This window comes from Schistocerca americana, chromosome 7 (genome assembly GCF_021461395.2).
Source record: "Schistocerca americana isolate TAMUIC-IGC-003095 chromosome 7, iqSchAmer2.1, whole genome shotgun sequence".
NCBI classification, from domain to species: domain Eukaryota; kingdom Metazoa; phylum Arthropoda; class Insecta; order Orthoptera; family Acrididae; genus Schistocerca; species Schistocerca americana.
Window position 1 is genome coordinate 532,652,689 of NC_060125.1, and position 22,559 is coordinate 532,675,247.

The window sequence follows — 22,559 nt, forward strand, 5'->3', positions numbered from 1 at the left end:
TTTTCTTAGCGTGGCTCGTATTTAATGCTCCACTGGTCTTAATTGTGAGATGCAAATGGTGTGCGGTTGTTAAAAGAACTCTGAACATTTATCTTCCCCACGAATGCCTTAAGGAACACTTTTCTTTACCTTTCTTTCTCTTTTTTGTTGACACCAGTCCTTGAGTGTATGACCGGTTCGAAATCTGAAATCAAATTAGAAGAGGAAGGACTGCATTAAGATTTACGATGTCCAATGTCGTTACCAAGCACTGGCTCGTTCGAGGCTATTATGCTTCGAAGTGGTACTATAAACCTTCTGAAGATCGGGAAAAAATAACCATCCATTGTGTGATAGGTGCACCAGTATAGTTGCTGTGTACACGCGTACATCACATTGAGGACATCAATGATGAAACGGTGTCTTTTGAACTCACAGTGAAAGTGACAATGGAGTTAGATCAAAAATACTGAACCCAGTTTTCAAATGTTCCTTTGCATGGAAAGATACAGAAATATTGTCCCAGTGTATTTCTCACAACACTGAAAAGATGAATGAAATAGGTATTAGTGTTATTGGCGTTGAGAAACAGCTGAAATGTTAAAAAGGGCCTGACAGACTCAGTGCCAGAGTCTACATCGAATTTGCGATTGAGTTAGCCCTCTCTTAATAACACAATCTAAGATAAACAAGAAAAAAAAACGACGCACCACGAAGGAATTATCCGAATGGGATGGAAATCGGTAGATATAATGCACATGCACAGAAAAACAAATGATTACAATTTCCGAAAAAATGGATGATTTATTCAAGGAAAGGAGCTTCACAAATAGAGCAAGTCAATAAGATGCTGGTCCACTTCTGGGCTTTATGCACTCAGTTAATCGGCTTAGCATTGACTGAGAGTTCTCGGATGTCCTCTTGAAAAATATCATGCCAAATTCTGTCCAACTGCTGTATTAGATCGTCCCACCACTGTACGGCTTTGCCTCCAGACAGGTCTTCACTGACCATCGGGCTTCAGTTCGAAGTGGGACTCATCTCTAAAGACAATTTACTCCACTCAATGAGATCTCAGACCGAAGATACGCCTCATCTTGGATGGTTGGAAATTTGTGATAAGGTCATATGGAAGCAAACTGCTGAGGTCATCGGCTCGAAAATGGTTCAAATGGCTCTGAGCACTGTGGGACTTAACATCTGAGGTCATGAATCCCCTAGAACTTAGAACTACTTAAACCTAACCTAATGACATCACACACATCCATGCCCGAGGCAGGATTCGAACCTGCGACCGTAGCGGTCGCGCGGTTCCAGATTGAAGCGCCTAGAACTGCTCGGCCACAACGGCTGGCTGCTGAGGTCATCGGTCCCTAAGCTAACACACTACTTAATCTAACTTACGCTAAGGACGACACACACACACACACACACACACACACACACACACACACACACACACACGCACACGAGTGAGGATTCGAACCTCCGACGGAAGAGCAGCGCGGACCGTGACAGAACGCCTGAGACGGCGCGGCTACCCCGCGCGGCATCTTGGATGGTGAATGATTAACAGATGTAATTTCAGGCGTGAATATAGGAACTCTTGCTGCTTATGCTGTATAATACTGAACATGCAGACAATTCTAATCGTAGATTTTTCACAAATGATAATGGAAAATCATGCACGTCACAAAACGTAGCATCCTGTGACTACAATGAGTCACAACTATAATCTACCAACTCTTACAAATACAAGGGCGTAATAATTTGGAGGAAAAGAGAGGGCGAGGGGAGTAAGTTTGAAATAAAATGATTACAAACGCTCAGTTGTGTGAAATGTAAGTAACAGACTTCTAGTTATTGGAAGGCCACCGGCAAAATGTAGTCCATCTACATAGTAGACTTTTTACAAAAACACTCCTATGGTCACAGGTTTCGAGATGGCGTCACGAAAATGCATAATAGTCAGACATTCGAAGACAGGCGCCGATTAACCCGCGAACTAGTATTAAGTGAAGAACTTAGGAAATTGCTTCAGCACTTACTATCGTTCCCGTAGGTTCTGAGAAGGTCAGTTTAGGACAAATACAGCTCACACTGTGGGCAAGTAAACAGCAAAATAATGTTTACTCTGAACAGTCGATCTAAAGACGGATAAATTTATTCTTATATCGCCACTTTGGAAGGTTCAACAAAAACTGGCCACGACCAATGCAACACAACCACTGATGGCGAAGGTACTAATTCCAGCATGAATCTCTCTGCAGCAGAATGTCCGCTGCGATACTTCCTAGCACATTAGAACGTTATGCCGGGCAGACGCACTAACGCGGAACCCTGCTCAAAATGGTTCAAATGGCTATGAGCACTATGGGACTTAACATCGGAGGTCATCAGTCCCCTAGAACGTAAAACTGCTTAAACCTAACTAACCTAAGGACATCACACACATCCATGCCCGAGATAGGATGCGAACCTGCGACCGTAGCAGTCGCGCGGTTCCGGACTGAAGAGCCTAGAACCGCTCGACCACCAAGGCCGGCGGAACCCTGCTCTTTAGTAGAATGGGAATGTGCTTAACGCTTGAGCTACCAAGGCAGGACTCAAGACGTAACTTTCCCACCAGTGCTTTACTCCTGTAGTCCAAATTTCACATAAATCCACGAATTGTACCGTTACTACTCAGTCTGTAAAGAGCATTGCCCGACGGCACGGTCTCGGGGTGGCACACAGTTTTAATCAGTCATGAATTCTCACGCTATTAATTGATTTTACACTGATATCTGTTTAGCGAATGACACCACCATAAGCGGATGTATTTAAGGCATTTGCTGCACTAAAGTATTAGTTTTTGGACAGGAATACTTGAGCAGAGAGCCATACAACGGGCGAATGCTGACCGTGATTGTCACTTAGCTCTCTTACAGAGGAGATCTATTCGGTTTGGCGCAAGAGGCTTTTATTTTGGCGCATATCACCTGCTGTGCAATTAGCCTGCAGCATCAGTGCAAATACTTAAAACACGTGACTTGTGTAACTATAAGCCAATGTATATTCTCATGGTGCTACTGTGATAATCCTAAAAGCACGGTCTGAGCTCTTTTTTTTTATGATATCGTCTTTCGATCTTACATGAATATTTAATACAGTCAAAAGTACTTCCAGTATCTAGCCGATATCAAATTACAGGTGTGTAGTTAAAAAGTTGGAAATACTAGGTTGAACCTATTTTTTATTTACTGTGTACATTCCAAATAATTGGAGCACTGATAAGGACAACGTTGTTGTGAAGGTCAAACTGAGGGCGACGACAATATTTCTAATACTACTGTGTATAAATATAATAAATGTTGTTTGTTGTTAATGTAATAACGGCACATACAATGTTTGCTTATGACTAGGTTCCGGCTTGGGTAAACAATCTTTTCTCCTATCTTCATGGGTTAAAAGAAGAAAAAACTGTGTGTGCTCAAGGCGGAACCCAGTCAAAAACAAATTTGTAAGCACAGACGGATACAAGTCCGAGCTTCACCCTTACGATGAATACGGTACATAGGCCTATACTGTTCGCACGTGTGGAAGCGAACGTGTCACTAGGCATTGTATCATAAACTATCATTAGTTGAGGCAATGAAGTTCCCTACTACACACTACTTCTGATGGAAATAATTTCACCAGTAGCAGAGCTTGGCGATAAATCAACGTGAATGCCATTGTAATAGCGCACTGTTTATTAATTGACAAGTTAAATCCAAGAGTTATGGACTAATAGCTTCCATGAAACAGCCTAAAAAAATTAAAAAGAATGTTGCGACTGCAATTATTTCTGTCGATACCTTTGTCGTTGAAAGCATAAATTGAGATCAAAGGAACAGTATTAAAACCACAAAAATACAGAAACCTAACACCACCACACACACATTTTCCAATAAAACAATGACAGACCTCGTATCCAAGATAGAATTTACAAAATGTCATTCCTTTCATTAAACTTATCCTGTTACTCTTTTTACTCTTTTAACCAATACCTTTAACTCTATCCGGCAGAACACTTAAATCTACAGGAAAATGTTAACAGTGACATATCGTACAGCAGACGGGCACGAATGGCTTTTATTTATCGAAAATAATACTGTCGCTTAGAAAACATGAATCAGTTCACTGAACATGTAAACATTAGTACGCCAGAAAGAACTCTTACCAGCTTCAACCAGCCAACGAATTCCTCCAAGTAGATGATTCTAGATTATATTTACAGCTGTCATCTTAACGTCCACTCGAAATATTCTTTCCAAATTTTATTCATTTGCACTGATTCACAACCTGCATCGCTTATGGAATAATAAGCGTTGCTAAGCTCACGTTTCACAGATAATCATTGCCTTAGTAAACAGCATCGAATTCCACTGAAAATTCCACAACACACTCGCTCATTCCAGTTTCACGCGACTTGCAAATCTTTACCAGAGAGTAAATGAACTCGACAAAGCACTCCACTAGAAGATACTTCTGTCACATGTGTATATAAACAACATCGGCGAATTTAAGAGCAAGAGCTTAGAGCACCGTATACGCGATGCTAACATCTTTGGAAAGGTGCTATGACCGCAGATTTAAAATTGAATTTAGGATAGTTTTATTGACAGTTCATGGCATTTGTCAATTATTTGAAACAGAGTACTGTGAAAGCAATTAATGTACTAACGTATGTGGTTCAGTACGGTTGTATAATGCATGTTACAGTCGAACATGTTGCAGACTTTGTCGTTGTAAGTTTTTTCAATAACTTATACTTTTTAAGTGTGATGTTATAGCAAACTAAGGTGTTATTCCTTGTGCTGTGGATCCTATTTTGTAGGATTTATCGCCTATCAAAGAAAACATAAAGAGATTTGACGCTCCAAGAACTCAGGTAGCAGTAGAACTGCGTACAATGCCAATAAAAACCTTGGATTTAGAAGGTGTTTGTTATCAGGAGTGAGTTCTTGCTGTAGGAACTGAAAGTGCCATGCCAAATGTGTGACATTTTACCGTATGTTGGAGGGAGGTGAAGGTTAATAATGTGCAGTTGCCAGGGTTGTTACATTATTTCCATCATATAATTACTATCACCTACTGTTTAGTTAACTGTCCAATAAAGAGTAAGTGTATTGGGCTCCCATGTCAGTGGTGTGATATAGCGAACAGGTCAGGAATATAATGCCACATTACTTCGACTTACATACTGAATAGTAAATGTTTCACTCTTTTGTGGTAGTAGCTCTATACCATTATCATTGCGTTTGTCAGTTTAAATTCAGCCTTTTTTTACCACCCATATATACTGAACATGATGTATGTTGCTACACAAAATTATAATTTTTTTTGCTCTGTTAAGAACGCTACGATCGGTACAGTGTGTCAATATACAGCCTATAATTTTACAATTTCTATATTATATACAACACTTTCAGTAGCTCGAATGTCGATAAGTTTTTAACTCTCTCCTGTTCTCTCTCTTCGCCTTGGCCATTATCATTCCTACTCCTTGAGAATTGCAGCTTGAATTATTAATTTGGTAATCTAGTAACCAAAGTAGCCTACATCGTGTAAAGAGATGATTTATAAATCAAGTTGGGGAATTTTTGTTCTTCGGATACTTTCCTTTCGAGATACATAATTTCCCAAATAACAAAGATATTTTAAAATCTGGAGCAGTACCCTAGATTTCATGTTATTCTAATACCATGTTGCTCTTTTGAAAAATATATATCCGTATTTTCTGCCTTTATTACCAGTTGAACAAAAGGTCATGTGAATCAAGGTATTCGTACAATTGTATTTGTTTCGCTGTGGATTACCTTGTACCTTGGGCCGTACCTTATACTCGTGGTCAAACTCCAAGAGATGAGAAACAAGGCTTAAGTAACATATAAACAGTGGAAGGCAAGAAAATATTTGTTTAATAACGTAACTGTTAAATATATCTCGTATAACCCTTCGAAACCGAAGCTTTGGAGGCCCACCTGTTCTTAAAAAGTTATTAAAAATTCGTAAAAATCTTAAATCTTTCAGTCAGATTTCAACTTCTTGACATTTTGATTTCATGAAACACTAAACCCATAAAAGCATATAGGGAAAGACAATTAACCCTGTTTTCCACACATTGGTGATAAAAACTACAGTTTCTTCTTTTTGTACCTCAAATTCATTGTTTTCTTGAGACCACACAAACAATGAAGTCCTCTTCGGTCTTCTAACAAATTTGTCTGAATACTATCATTTAGTACTGATACTACTTCACTAATACGATGTCTTGCTGTGTATCGTTCTGGTATTTTTCTGCTGTTTACCTACATCATGAGAGTGAGTTTTCTTGACATGTATCTTCATCCTTTCCTTTTATCTCTGTACGCTTTCCTAGATTGTTCTCAGCCTCTAATTCTATCACTTCTTTTTCTGGGATGTTAATTGGAATTTTGCACTTGTTCAGTTTTTTGCCACTGTTCATAACTTTCTTATGCACATCTTTCAGAAACAGCATTATTTCTTCCAGAGACTTCGGCGTGGTGATGGCTGGGATCTCCAGATGAATTGGAGTTGAAAGTGGCCCTTCACTGGACTCGTAATTCAGCAGCTAGTCCAGGATTGGTTCTGTCAGTGATAGAGTACACTAAATATTCACCATCAGAAAATATGTTTGAGTTGATGGTTCATATTCCTGATGGTAAAGTGAAAAAAAGAAATTACGTGTGAGGGAGTAAGAGCCAAAGTATAGGCCTTCCCAGTTATTTAAGCTGAACTGGAAGTTGTCAGATGTTTTCCTGGCTGATTAGTAACTATATTTTACAGGTTCTGTCCTAGTATTTCTTGAGTGGGCTAAACACAACTCTATCTAGATGCTGGAGTTTGTGATTCAGTAACCCTATCATTGTTAATGGTTTCAATCTTGAATAGGTCACATGATTATCCACGATCAAAACAGTTTTTTTTCCTTGTTTTACATATTTTATGAAGTGGTGCAAGAACACCAAAAACATCACTCCTATTGATACCCATACCAACACATAACTCTTGTGAGGAGGTCTATGCAACACATGACCTTTGAAATTCACTTGTGGAAATAGAAATGCATGGGGTACAGTGTTTCTAATTACATTAATATGTGTGACAATTGTGATATTAAACCCTTTTTTTGTGGATGCTTCACTGTTTAGGAACAATAACCAAGGGAGACTTGCTTACAGATGAAATCCCAATCTTGTCCACATTATAATCATAAATTCATTAAAGATGTATTGCATATTTTATACAGAGGGCAAGCAGTTTTTAGATCAGCTTTATGATAGGCCTAGTCTTATTAAATCCAGATGCTCATGTGATACTACTTGGAGATGATGTTCGTAATGATAACTCTAGATTATGCTCTAGAAAATTGCCTAGGTTTTATTCTCCAACTGGACATTTGATGTACCATGAATCTTAATACTGCTTTGTTTTGAACTTCATGTATTGACAGGTTACCTTCATAACAGCTTCTTTTGAAAGACTGACATGCATTAAACTGATGCTCATGAGATACCTTAGAGACTCTTCTTCTGTAGTAAAAACCTGATGAATAAAACTTAAAAAAAAAAAACCCAACATAATCCCCCAATCCCCCCTCTTCCAGGATGCATTTATAAGAATTTAAAGGGTTGTTCTAAACACACTGAACACTTTTTAGCCACTGCCCTGATAGACATCCCATTTATATCAACCAATAACGAAGCTTCTCTTAAATTTTCTTTTGAAACTATGGGTCAAATGATTCTCTCCTTAATTTCTGGCATCTAAGGTAACAATGAAAACAATTATTACAGACTTTACATTAAATATTTTAATATATTTTGGATTAAAAGAGATTGAATTAGAAAGAATATAAACCATTTTATTGTACCTTGGATGTTGACAGTGCATGGTACAAGGATGTGTCACTGCAACTGTAGGTTAGGTTTTCTTCAAAGCTTGAATTTACGCATAACAGCTGTGATCATTATAAGCTAAATAGCTAGCTAGGTAGATTTATTTTTTATTTGGTACTTGTAAATAGGACAAGTCACCTTAACCTAATATCTTAAAATATTTAGTTTAAGCTTAGTAAAATATTTACAATATGAAACATTACATCGGCAAATGTGATAGTAACATCGCCTACATTTGTAGGAAGTCCTGATGAATAGGTACCCAGGCAACACTCACATGTAGAAGTGCAAAATTGGAGTACTTTACTGCATAATTCACTGAGCATGTATATGGAGGAGCTTGGGTAGCTCAGTCAGTAGAGCACTTGCCTGCAAAGGCCCCGAGTTTGAGCCTCAGTCTGGTACACAGTTTTGATCCGCCAGAAAGTTTCATATTGGTAGACACTCCCCTACAGAGTGAAAATTTCATTCTGGACTCATGTTAGAAGGCAACTGACGACTCTAAAATGTAACATAAACAACAATGTTGCCACCAGGTTTTATTGACATTTTAATTCTGTCAGAGACAGCAAAGAAGTTGGAAGAGCAGTTCAACGGAATGAACAGCACCTTGAAAGGAGGATATAAGATGAACATCAACAAAAGCAGTATGAGGATAATGAAATGTAGTTCAATTAAATTGGGTGATGCTAAGGGAATTAGATTAGGAAATGTGACACAGTAGTAAATGAGTTTTGCTGTTTGGGAAGCAAAGTAACTGATGATGGCCGAAGTAGGGAGGATATAAACTGTAGACTGGCAATGGCAAGAAAAGCATTTCTGAAGAAGAGAAATTTGTTAACATCAAGTGTAGATCTAAGTGTCAGGAAGAGGGTTGTGAATTGTCCGATATAGTTGTGGTGGCGGGAGTGATAAGGGGTACAATCTCTTTCTGGGTCAAGGATTGGGTGCACAAGAGGCCGATGAACCCTGAAAATTGAGAGGGGTCTCCTCCCATGTTGTTGCAAAAACATTTGACTGCTTCATAGAGCGCCAACAATTCCCCGTCATAGGCGGACCATTTGCATTGCAGTGCTGAGTTTCTGTGAGAAGAACCGGAGTAGTTGTTGCTGACTGGCTATCCTCTGCTGTAAAACCACACCAATGGCAATTTTTTTGCATCTTGTGTAATAGACAAAAAGGTGCCAAACATATGGGGTGTGCCAAGATTACAGCTTAGTAAAGGCAATCCTTTATTTTATCAAATGAGTGTTGCATCCGATTGGTCCACTGCAGTGCTTACTTACCACGAGCACTCTTCCCAGTTAAAACATTTGTTAATGGTGCTTGGATTGTGACTGCTTGTGTTCTGTGGTGACATTAGAAGACTGTCATGCCCAAAAATGACAGTCGTGGAAAGTTGTCAGTCAGGGTACCTGCTCGATAAGGTCTGTGTCTTCTTGTGTTGGTCTGATATCTGCCCATGTCACCAAGTGACCTAGAAACGTTAGGTGTTGTCTGTGTAGTTGGCACTTTTCTTCATTGAAAATTATTCTGAATTGCTCCAAAGCCTTGAAGATTTGCCGGAAGTGAACTTCGCTTCATTAGAAGATGAGAATATGAGGACGTCTCCAAATAGGGAAAGCAGATAGGAAACTTAACAGAGAATTCTGTCAGTGAAACATTACAATGTCCGGGCAGCATTCTTCAGCTCAAATGCCATGAAAAGAAATTGCTACAGCTCAAATTGCTTAATAATAGCTGTTTTAGATGTGCCCTCTGGGGCCATAGGAGTTCATAAGAGTGCCTTCTGCCAGTCGAGAACACTGAAAACTGATTAACTGGCTACTGTGTTGGCATAATGCTGAATGTCGGGTGTTGGGTATCTATCTGGGATTGTGTAAGAAGAATTCAGAGCCTGGTTATTCAAGCATAACCTGTAAGGGCCTCACCCCGCCCCCTCGCCCTCCACTGGATGAATGGGGAAAGCCACAGCACTGCACAAAGGTTGCACGATTCCTGAGTGCCTCCCAGGAGGGGGGGGCTCACCACTCTTTGGTGAGTTTGTGCTTGGCTACAGGCCACAGCCTTTGCAGCACATCTTTCCTTTCTGTGCTGCATATCTATCCTCCTGTTCCCCCTCCATTGGGGAACATGTCTTGAATTTTTTCAGGAACACGTGTTGCAATGTCAGTAGCCCAGCATGGGAACAGTCTCTCACCTATTTTTTCTTTCTTTATTCATTCCATGTCTTCTCCCTTTCCTACACTCCGGCGTTTGATTTTTCTCTGTTTTTTCTTCCTCCACGTGCACTCCTGGAAGCCAGCTTATACATTTGTTGCTTAACAGGTGACTGAGTGATGTGTTATTCCCAGCACTTGGTTGACAGACAAGGTTCGCACTTACCCTCTGGTATAGCCCGGGCCCAGGGAGGGGAGATTGCACGAGCTATTACCTTCCCAGTTTTTAGTTGGTCCCTCTATCAGGAGTTCATGAGGTGTGAACAATCACCTAAGCCTGGTGCGCCCTCCTCTGAGGGAGGCTCCCAGTTCGAAGGAGCACACCATCGGAGACACTGACAATCATGGGGGATTTTTTGCAATGAGCCAATCACCATCTCAGTCTGTGTCTACCAAATGGTTCAAATGGCTCTGAGCACTATGGGACTTAACTTCTTAGGTCATTAGTCCCCTAGAAATTAGAACTACTTAAATCTAACTAACCTAAGGACATCACACACATCCATACCCGAGGCAGGATTCGAACCTGCGACCGTAGCGGTCACGCAGCTCCAGACTGTAGCGCCTAGAACCGCTCGGCCACTCCGGCCGGCTGTGTCTACTGAACATAAACAGAATGAGGCTATAGATCCAAAGACTCTCCCAGCTGCATCTCAGTTCCTTATGAAAACATGTACCAAAGTGGGTCAGTACTCTGCTATAATTAATCCATTTATTATGCAGAAAGGTGTTGATGCAGTTCCAGTGCCCACATGCACTCTTTCTCTCACATTTGATCAAGTAGAGCTTCCATCGAAGTTCAAAGCAGTCTATGAAGTTATTACCAGTGTCAACGTTACAACCGCACTCGCATGTCCTGTCAAAACACGGCCAAATGTGTTACTTGTGGTAGGGAGGTAGGGATGCTCACAAGGGCAATTACCCGTCTCCTTATCCCTGCAATACCAATTGTAATGATGACCGTGCCACGTCCTTCCGTGAATATCCTGTGTATCTTGAAGAGCAGGCTATCCAAATGAAGGAGAAAGAACCTTACATTTGTTAGCTAATCGGAACTGCGGAATCTTAGCATCTGGCACTTCCAGTACCATCCTTGCTACGCCTTGCTCCACAGAAGACATGGCCACACAGTCTTGCAACCTCCAATTCACTACTGCAGTTGTCAAATCGCCTGGTATGATGGTAGCTTCCCAATTGCATTCTCCTCCAGCTGTGCAACAAGACACGAAATCTTTGCCTCCGGCAGCGAAATCACCTGCTACAAAACCATGGATGCCCCTCTGTCCTTACAGCTGATGGACACTGACTCGGCATAATGACCAATTCTGGCCTGCTCAGTGTCCATCCGGCCTCTTGTAATACTCTCTTTCAGTGGAATCGTAATGATTATAATCATCATCTTCCAGAATTTCTGTCTCCTCTTTTTCTCTACTTTGTTGCTTGTGCTACATTTCAGGAATCTTGTTTTGTGGATATTCATTCACCTCTTTCAGTTTCCAGAATCTTGTTAGTCTTTTGTGAGCCTCTGGTGGTGTCTACATTGGTTTGCATGGCCGCTGTTAGTTCCTCAGTTCCTTTTCACAATGCACTGGGATTGGCTGCCATTCGGATCCATTTAGACTGCCTCATACACGTCCTGCACTCCTTCAACAGATCCCTTCCCCTTCCTTCTCTTTGAGAATTTTAACACCCATAACCCTCTGTGGGGTGGTACTGTAGCCACTGATCAGGGAAGGATTATTGAAGACCTGCTGACAGGTCGTAATCTCTGCCTTCTCAACACTGGAGCCCCCGCACACACTTTAGTGCAGCACACAGCAGTTTCTTGGCCATTGATCTCTCTGTCTGTAGCCCTTGATTCCTCCCCTCTGTTCAGTGGGGAGTTCATGGTGATTTGTGCAACAGCAATCATTTTTCGATTGTCCTATCTTCTCTCCACCATCCCTTGCCTGGAAGCCCTCCCATCCCAGATGGGCCTTTGCTAATGCGGATTGGGATGCCCTTTCCCCAACCTCCATCCCAACCTTTCCACTACACGATGGCCTTGATGAGTCTGCCTCTCAAAAGGACTCCGTCGTCCTTTGCCAGACATATGTAGCTGAGCCGAAGTCATCTCCTCCATTGCAAGGATCTGCCCCACTTTCATTGTGGTGCCCATTTGACTGTGGTCCACATTTTGCTGGACTAGCAATTCCTAATGCTGCTGCTGCAGCTGCTGCTGATGCTGATGCTGATGCTGATGCTGATGCTGATGCTGATGCTGATGCTGATGATGATGATGATGATGATGGATTTAAGAAGACTAAACATCTAAGGCCATTAGTCTCCTATTCATCGCTCAGGACGGAATCAGCATACCCCATCTTTCTGCACACTGGCCCTTGTTGCCAACCTACTGGGCTGATTTGATCTGGGGTCGGCACAGTTCCTCACCCTGGAAGTGGGCACTTTAACACACATGTCAATAACTAATACTATCTGCACTGCAAACAATTTGGGTCAATATGACCAACTATATCATAACCTCACAAAGCTCCAACTGCTATCATTAAAAGATTTTAAAAGAAAAAAATGATCTTGTTGATTAGTGAGGCTTCAAAGCATTTAAGTAATGCTCTGGTAATTAAATTTCTGTCTGTACAAAGTAATAATAATTATTATTAATTTTTTTTTAAAGAGAAAGATCCATTTCCATTGCTTGGATTTAAGGAGATTGAGGAGGTTGGGAATGAGGGGGAGGGGGAGAGAGAGGGGGGGAGAGAGAGAGAGAGAGAGAGAGAGAGAGAGAGAGAGAGAGAGATATGAGAAGTGAGGAGCTGTAAAATGTCAACTAAAATGGTTAGGATGGAAGTGTGTATTTTAGGCAAGTCAACAAAACTACATGCCAAAAAGGGTATAATGCGTGAAACACAAGGAAAGAAAACGCCAAGGTCTACCAAAGATCAGTAACGCCTAGACAGAGAAACAAGGAAGAGGAGGGAATGGAAGAAAGGCAGGTGAATAAACTGTAAAACAAGGTCAACCCCTGAAGCATTGTGTGCTAACACCAGGGGTAGCAAGTCAGGGATGTAAAGAGTCCATCACAGATCCCTTCCCCTTCCTTCTCTTTGAGAATTTTAACACCCATAACCCTCTGTGGGGTGGTACTGTAGCCACTGATCAGGGAAGGATTATTGAAGACCTGCTGACAGGTGTGCTAACACCAGGGGTAGCAAGTCAGGGTTGTAAAGAGTCAATCACAGGATACCCTACTGGTTCTGTCGCTAGCCATGGTTACCTGCAAAGCTTAATAAATATTGAGAAGAACATGTGAGAGTAGTGCAGCAGAATTCCAGTATCCTCAGCACGGCTTAAGTGCCGCACAGATCACCCGTAGGTGCTAGTACACATTCATTAACAGAATGCGAATAGCACAAAAAAATTAATTTTAATGTGTTTCATTGGGAAAATTTAGGTTTCCAGCATTAACAAGTATACAAATTTTAACAAAAATATACCACCCTAAGAAATATCATTCATATCCAGGACAGTAAAATAAAACCTTTGTCAATGGTCAATATCGGACATGTCAAAAATTTGAGAAATATCAAACCTTGGCACTGATGCACTTTTATCATCTTTAAATGTAGGTTTGTTATTTGCACTGTTATTTCTAAGAATTGTCACTTCTTGTCCATCAATGTCTGCTGTTCAAATTTTTTCTGTGAAGTACTACTGCCATGTTGGTTCCAAATTTAACAACAAAGGAACCCACATGAATATCTTTAGTAACCCGTCTGCCCATCAGCTTCATCATTTAAAGTGTGCTCGGGAATGACTCTTGCAATTTTCCCTGAAACAAAATTAAACACAACTCTATTTTTGGTGATAGAATGGACTTTACAAATTACTAGCGACTTGCATGATTAGCACTAAGTACCCATGGCTAGACAGCTTGACTGGCATATTGATAATTTTGTATATAGAGCACTGCATAGAGTTATGATTAAAATCTGGAGAACGGTGTTAGGTGACTGAATATTATGGCTTTCAGATAAATTATACTATTTAAGCACTGCACGCGAGAAAGTTAACAGAAGGCACTCTCTGTTCCACATTTAATTGGTGGTTCGAGTGACGTCTTGTGGTAGTGATGGGAGTTGCGAGGTAATGTGCTGTGCTGACTGCCCAACTGCAGTGCGAGCTGTGGTCTCTTACCAGCCACCCAACTCCAGTGTGACTTCATTTTCTGTGTGATTGTTTCTTGCAATTGCCTCCACAACCTTTAAACATTGACTTTATACAAAAAATCCATTCTTATCAGCTTTATATCTCATACATCCTTTATTGTAGGTCATTTAGGGAGTTGGCAGTAGCTTGTGCTGGCCTCTCAGTACCAGTAACTTGCGCCTCGCGCACGCGAGCAATATTTCATACTTATGACACACAGCTGTATTGAAAATGTCTGTAGTATTTTTTTTAAATAATGCAGACTTATTTGTTTTGCTGTGACGGACTGGGACAATAAAACAAACATTTGTTGATAGCATTAAAAGACATCTTTGCATTACACCATAACAGTTACATTATACATGTTAGTAACAGAACACCTAAAGAATTTATAAAAATAAAAATGTGAAAATTAATCATAACATACTATAGAAAAATTGTCTTCTTGAAACTGTTTCTGAAGAGCTTGCATTCATATTAACATATACCTTAATTTTCATCCACAATTAAGAAGAAATTGCAGTGCTCCCGTGTGGATTTTATACAGAGTATACAACTTTGAACTTTACTGCAACAAATTAATTTCCAAAAACTAAAGGTTAAAGAAAATTGAAGAGTTTAGTTTCACTTCTGTCGGAATGGTTGAATATGATTTGCTTGGTTGCAGTTTGCAAGGAACCAAACACATTTTCAAGTAATGATACTTTTAAATGTCATCTTCTGTAAGGTGCAAGAAACATCATTTGTGGTAATTTCAGTACCAAGGAGTATAAATGTGACTGAGATGAACTTTATATGGCATATGGCAAGACACAAATTACAGGGATTGCCAAACTGTGCCCGCACATACGACAGTGGGATCCTATGCGTTGTGACATGGAATCCAAGAGAGCTATCATATATTCTTGGGAAATCTCCCTTCTTGCAGTAGGTGTAAAAGGATACAAACCCTCAACAGTGCATTGTGGAATACTGTGACAAAGAATTTGCTGGTCAGCCACATACCGAACTTGTTTAATTGATGACAAATCAGAAAAAGGGGCAGGCCAGTAGAGCAGTGGAACCTATTGATCTCTGAAGATTATCTCAAGCATTGCAGTGTTTGGTATACAGCTGGGGAAGAAGGCAGGATAAGTTGGAGAAAGAGAGAACCAGCTGGTCATTTCTCCACTGAAAACTGTGAAACAATTGTAATTTAAGTTGATGTATGATACTGTTGCTGTCAAAGCTGCTCCTGCCTATATCTGACTGGTTATTCCAGTGTTAGGACTGGAACAGGATGTGCTGGGTGGATAAACTGTGCTCAGTTTATTAAAATACCCATGCATAATAGGTGCAACATTTGAAGACACGTTAATTAGACCTGCAGGTGAGTTAAAATATTCTTGCAAGTCTTAATGCTTTGCAAGTGCAAGTTTGTTTTCCACAAAATAAAAGTAAATTATGAAGAAAATATATGCTGAAAGGTGACAAATACAGAAATATAAGCCAGGTGTCCACGAGATTTGTCGCAAAAGAGATTATTTCGGTTATCAGGTGGCTAATGACGTCACATTCTTGGCTGCCATTGCATAGGTCGAAGTAAAGATTGCTGTGGAGGGTTGGCTGTACAAATGGCTATTAACTGTGCTACTCTGGCAGAATTGTTTGCACACATTACTGTATCACTGTAATACTAGAGGTATTGTGGGTGATAGTGAAGTCAGTCAGTCTTCTTTCTTTAAAACTTAAGGAAGAGTCAGTTTCAAATCCCTATATAGCCATCCTAACATGGGTTTGCTAAGGTTTTTGACAACTTCTGTGATAGTTTCTTCACCAAGCTTAGTGCCGATTTCCTTCTCGAAGTTAAGTTAATGTTTCAGTGACATCAGCATTGGCATTTGTTATAAAGACTAATGTTTTGGCTTTCCTTGTTTTGGAAGCTTTACAGAAATCAGCATTTTTTGTAGCTTTTAAAATAACTGGTGATTTTGTCACTCCCTAATTTCATGTGGAACACAATGTTTAGCAGTTCACCAATTCCGAGAACTTGAAATGAGAATGCTTTGCATTTTGGAGGAAACTGGTGGCCTTGATATGAATAATAAATTGTAAAATTCAGTTTTGGGAACATAAAATAAATTTTCACCATAACAATGAGTTTTAGATTATTTCTACAAAGGTTTGATCAGGAGGCTGTGGCTGGTTCTCAGGACTTTCAATATTTACAAAGTTTTCTAATATGTTGTTATTAATATGTCAGTATTAATAGTAAGCTCAGTTTCCAGATGATACGGTTATCTGTAATGACGTACTGTCTGAAAGAAACTGCACAGATATTCAGTCAGTTTTTGAAAAGATTTCAAAGTATTGCAGAAATTGGGAACTTGCTTTAAATGTTGAGAAATGTATAACTGTGTACTTACAAAAATGGAAGAAAATGTTGTTTCCTATGACTACAGTTGGTGGTGGTGGTGGTGGTGGTGGTGGTGGTCTTCAGTCCAAAGACCGCTGCAGCTCTCCATACTACTGTATCTTGTGTGAGCCTCTTGATCTCTGAATAACTTCTGCAACATACATCCTTCTGAATCTGCTTACTGTATTCATCTCTTGATCTCCCTCTATGATTTACCCACTCACTCTTTCCTCCAATATGAAATTGGTGATATCTTGATGTCTCAGAATGTATCCTAGCAACCAATCCCTTCTTTTGTTCAAGTTTTGCCATAAATTCCTTGTCTTCCCAATTCTGTTCAGTACCTTCTCATTAGTTACATGATCGACCCATCTAATATTCAACATTTTTCTGAAGCACCACATTTTGAAAGCGTCTATTCTCTTTTTATCTAAACTGTTTATCCTCAAAGTTTCTCTTCCATACATGGCTACAGTCCAGACAATAACCTTCAGAAAAGACTTGCTAACACTTAAATCTATATTCATTGTTAACAAGTTTCTCCTCTTCAGAAATGCTTTTCTTACCATTGCCAGTCTACTTTTTACATCCTCTCTACTCTGAGCATCACCTGTTATTTTGCTACCCAAACAACAAAACTTGTCTACTACTTTGTTCCTTGTTTCCTAATCCAATTCCCTTAGCATCACCCGATTTAATTTGACAACAATCCATTATCCCTATTTCGCTTTTGATGATGATCATCTTATATCCTCCTTTCTCCTTTGCTCTCTGACTGAATTACAGTGTTGTCAGGAAACCTCAAAGTTTTTACTTCTTCTCCCCAAACTTTAATTCCTACATATTGAATAACATCAGGGATAAACTACAATCCTGTGTCACTCCCTTCTCGACCACTGCTCCCCTTTCATGCCCCTCGACTCTTTATAACTGCCACCTGGTTTCTGCACAAGTTGTAAATAGCATTTTGTTCCTTTATTTTATCCCTGCCACCTTCAGAATTTCAAAGAAAATATTCCAGCCAACATTGTCAAAAGTTTTCTCTAAGTCCTCAAATGGTATAAACGTAAGTTTGTCTTTCCTTGACCTATCTTCTAAGATAGACAAAGAGTCTGTATTGCCTCATGTGTACCTACATTTCTCCAAAATCTAAACTGATCTTTCCCAGGGTCTGCTTCTACCAGTTTTTCCATTCTTCTGTAAACAATTTATGTTAGTATTTTGCAACCATGACTTATTAAACTGATTGATTGGTAATTTTCACACCTGTCAGCAACAGCTTTCTTTGGAATTGGAATTAGTACATTCTTTTTGAAGTCTGAGAGTATTTTACCAGTCTCATACATCTTGCACACCAGATGGCAGAGTTGTCATGGCTAACTCCACCAAAGGTATCGGTAATTCTGACAGAGCATCATCTATTCCCAGGGCTTTGACTTAGATCTTTCAGAGCTTTGTCAATGTCTTCATTTCTCCCATCTCATCTACGTCTGTTTCCTTTTCTGTAATATTGCTTTCAAGTTCATCTCCCTTCAATAGACTCTCTATATGGTGCTTCCACCTTCTAGCTTTCTCTTCTTTGCTTAGGTCTGGTTCACCATCTGAGCTCTTGATATTCATACAGCTGCTACATGTGTCCTGCGCAGCAATATTGCAATTCCTGTCACTCATTTTTTAATCGTTTGCATTCCCTTTCACCTGCTTCATTTGCTGCATTTTTATATTTTCTCCTTTCATCAGTTACATTCAATATCTCTTGTGTTTTCCAAGAATTCCTACTAAGCCTTGTCTTTTTACATATTTGATCCTCTGCTGCCTACACTATTTCATCTCTTAAATTTACTCGTTCATCTTCTGCTGTAGTCCTTTCCCCTGTTCCAGTCAACCACTGTATAATGTTCCCTCTGAATCTCTCAACAACCTCTGGTTATTTCAACTTATTGATGTCCCATCTCCTTAATTTCCTACCTTTTCCCAGTTTCTTCAGTTTTAATCTACAATTCATAATCGATAAATTGTGGGCAGAGCCCACATCTGCCCCTGGGAATGTCTTAAAATTTAAAATCTGGTTCCTAAATCTCTGTCTAACCATTATGTAATCAATCCGAAACCTTCCAGTGTCTCCAGGTCTCTTCCATGTATACAACCTTCTCTTATAATTCTTAAACCAAATGTTAGTCATGATTAAATTATGTTCTGTGCAAAATTCTACCAGGCAAATTCCTCTTTTATTCCTTTCCTCTAGTCCATATTCACCACTGTTTTCCTTCATTCCTTTTCCTACAGTCAAATTCCTGTCCCCCATCATGGTTTAATTTTTATCTCCTCGTCATCTACAGAGCTAGATGACATGTAAACTTCTACTGTGGTAGATGTGGGCTTCGTGTCTATCTCAGGTACAGTAATGCAGTCACTGTGCTGTTCATAGTACCTTACCCACATTCATATTTTCTTACTCATTATTAAACCTATTCCTGTATTACCCCTATTTGATTTTGGATTTATAACCCTATATTCACCTGACTAGAAGTCCTGTTCCTCCTGCCACCAAACTTCACTAATTCCCACTATATCAAACTTCAATCTATACATTTACCTCTTTAAATTTTCTAACCTACCTTCCCAATTAAGGGATCTAACGTTCCATGCTCCAATCTGTGGAATGCCAGTTTTGTTTCTCCTGACGTTGACACCATCCTGAGTAGTCCCCGCTCAGAGATACAAATGGGGGGCTATTATACCTCTGAAACATTTTACCCAAGAGTATACCACCATCATTTAACCATATGTTAGAGCTGCATGACCTCTGGGAAAATTACGGCTGTAGTTTCCCCATGCTTTCAGCAGAAATATTCAGTCAGCTCGTGAAAAGATTTCAAAGCGTTGCAGGGATTATCAACTTGCTTTAAATGTCAGAAATGTAAAACTGTGTACTTAAGAAAATGGAAAAAAATGTAGTATCCTATGACTACAGAAACAACTGATTAAAATTGGTCAACTTGTACAAATATCTGGCTGTAAGAATTTTTAGGGTTATAAAATGAAATGATACACCTACTCACAGTCGTAGGTAAAGCATGTGGCTGACTGCGGTTCATTGGTAGAATGATAAGGAGATGCAATGAGTATACAAAGGAGGCTGCATACAAAACACTCATGTGACTCATCCTAGAATATTGTTCAAGTGTTTGAGATCCTTACTAAACAGGACTAAACAGGGGTTGAACAGATACAAAGGAGGGCAGCACTAATGTTAACAAGTTTGTTCGACCCTTGGGGGAGTGTCACAAAGATGCTGAAAGAACTGAATTGGCAGACACTTGAATACAGATGCAAACTATCACAAAAAAGTCTCTTGGAATGTTTCCAGAACCAACTTGTATTGATGAATCTAGGAATACACTACAACCCCCTATGTATTGCTTCCACGGTGATTACAAAGACAAAGTTTATTAGACTAGTTACAGTGTGTACAAAGCTGTCTAAGCAATCATTCTTCCTGCACTACATATATGAAAGGAATGGGAAAAATCTCTGATAAGTGGTACAATGGGACCTACCCTGTGCCAAGCAGTTCAGTGATTGGTGGGGCGTAGATGGAGGTATGTGATATTTCTTTGTGAGCATGTTTTGTTCCTTAATTATTACACTGTGGTTAGTAGCATTTACAATGCACTGCCTTCTGTGCAGATTTTCCCTCACAGAAAACTTATTTAATTCACAAATGTGGCTTTACCCGAGAAAGCAAAAGTCACACCCTGTGTGAATACAAGTGGTCCTTGAACAATGGAAACTCCAGGCAGGAAAAAAATAGATTGCTTTTTACTGTTACGATGACATGTTAAGTTGCAGGCAGGCACAATTGAAAGACACTTGTGCATAAGCTTTCAGCGACAGCCTTCACCAGAAAAAGAGAAACATGCACCATTCATTCACACAAAGAAGCACATGACATGCACATGACTATCAACTCCAGCATCTCTGGCCCGAGATGCCGGAGCTATGTATGTGAGTTGCACTTGCTTGTGCAAATGAATGACATGTGTTTCTGTTCCTGACAAAGGCTGTGGCCAAAAGCTAATGTGTAAGTGTCTTTTAATTGCACCTATCTGCAATGTAACATGTCATCTTTACAGTAAGTAGCAATCTACCTTTTCCTACATAGTCAAAAAGTATTACTGTAAAACCAGAGAACTTGAGTGACAGATACATGTTAGGGAATTGTTCTCTTTTTATCTTATTGAAGGTCTGATTCATGATGTCATTGAGAGATACTGTGTTGTTTTGCATATATTTGTTATTCTAAATGTAACAGTCCAAGAGGTTATACTGGAAAGTGAAATCTCCATAGCTAAAAAGCATTGACATATCAGGGAACCATGTGTGTTCAAAATGTCCTTCTATATGGAGGAGTGCTATCATTCTGCGGTCCTTGTAACCTTTCACAGGCTATGTTTTCCACTCAGGCTTTACCACTGTTGATAAAAATAGCATGTAATCATCCTTTGATATTTCATCAGTTTTCAAAAACTCAATTAAAACCACTTCAAATTTTACTAGGCACATGGATATCTTGTAAAGACTTGCTCCTTGTCACAATAAGAAGGCTTTTAGGAATGTGACAACCAAAGATCAATCCTACATTTCACCCCTTCGCATCCAAAATGTAAATGTTGTTAAAAATCTACATCTGCACACTCCTCAAGTCACCATATGGCGCATGGCAGAGAGTAACCTGTACCACTGTTAATGAGTTCGTCTCTTGTCCCACATGCAACCAGAGCAAGGAAAAAAGCCTGTCTATATGCCTCCATACGAGCCCTAATTTCTTTTATCTTACCATCATGTCCCTTATGCATAAGGGCAGTAGAATTGTTCCTCAGTCACCTTCAGATGCCAGTTCTCTAAATTTCATCAAAAGTGTTCTGTAAAAGAATATCGTGTTCCCTCCAGGTATTCCCACTTAAGTTCACTAAGCATTTCCATAATACTCATATATCAGACCTAGCAGTAACAAACCTAGCAGCCTACCTCTCAATTGCATCAGTTTCTTCCTTTAATCCAATCTGGTAAGGAACTGAAACATTCGAGCATTACTCAAGAATGAGTCACATCAATGTGTTCTATATGTGGTCCACTCATATAGGTGAGCTACACTTTCTGAAATTTCTTCCAGTAAATCAAAACTGTCCCTTGTGTGCTTGTTCCATTTCATATCTCTTTACAGCAGTACGCCTAAATATTTAATCAGTATGAATGTGTCAAACAGTAAACAACTAACACTGTATTCAAACATTATGGGATTGTTTTTCCTACTCATCCACATTAATGCACATTTTTCTCCATGTGGAGCAACCCACTATTCATCACATCAACTAGAAGTTTTGTCGAAATCTTCTTGTATCCTCTTGAAGTTACTCAGCAACAACACCTTCCCAAACACTATAGCATCATCATCAACAAACAGGCAAAGATTGCTGCTTACCCTGCCTGTCTGATCATCAATGTATATAGAGAATAAGAGTGATCCTATTGCACTTGTCTAGGCACTCTTGTCGATACCGATATCTGTGATGAACACTCACCATCAAGGACAACACTTTGTGTTCTATTATTTAAGAAGTCTTTGAGATACTCGCATATCTAGCAGCCTATTCTGTTTGCTAGTACCTTTGTTACCAACCTGCACTGAGGCACCATGTCAAATGCTTTACAGTACTCTAGGAATGTGGGATCATCCTGTTGTCCATCGTGGTTTGCAGCATGTCGTGAGGGGGAAAAAGGCGAGCTAAAATTCACTCGAGCAATGCT

General features: G+C 39.8%; 2 protein-coding genes across 6 annotated transcripts in view; one reads left to right on the forward strand and one right to left on the reverse strand.

Moving 5' to 3' along the window:
* LOC124621757 (zinc transporter 1) overlaps positions 1-4,439 on the reverse strand; it is a 262,842-nt gene extending 258,403 nt beyond the window's left edge. For all 3 annotated transcript variants that reach the window (XM_047147169.1, XM_047147165.1, XM_047147170.1), the window contains exon 1: positions 4,184-4,439. The gene's annotated coding sequence lies outside the window, so the exon portion shown is untranslated. The remainder of the gene's footprint in view (positions 1-4,183) is intronic.
* A 116-nt stretch (positions 4,440-4,555) lies between these two features.
* LOC124622105 (mitochondrial inner membrane protease subunit 1-like) overlaps positions 4,556-22,559 on the forward strand; it is a 57,331-nt gene continuing 39,327 nt past the window's right edge. For all 3 annotated transcript variants that reach the window (XM_047147713.1, XM_047147712.1, XM_047147711.1), the window contains exon 1: positions 4,556-4,751. In XM_047147713.1, coding sequence (XP_047003669.1) covers positions 4,632-4,751 — 120 coding nt within the window. In that variant the 5' untranslated portion in view covers positions 4,556-4,631. The remainder of the gene's footprint in view (positions 4,752-22,559) is intronic.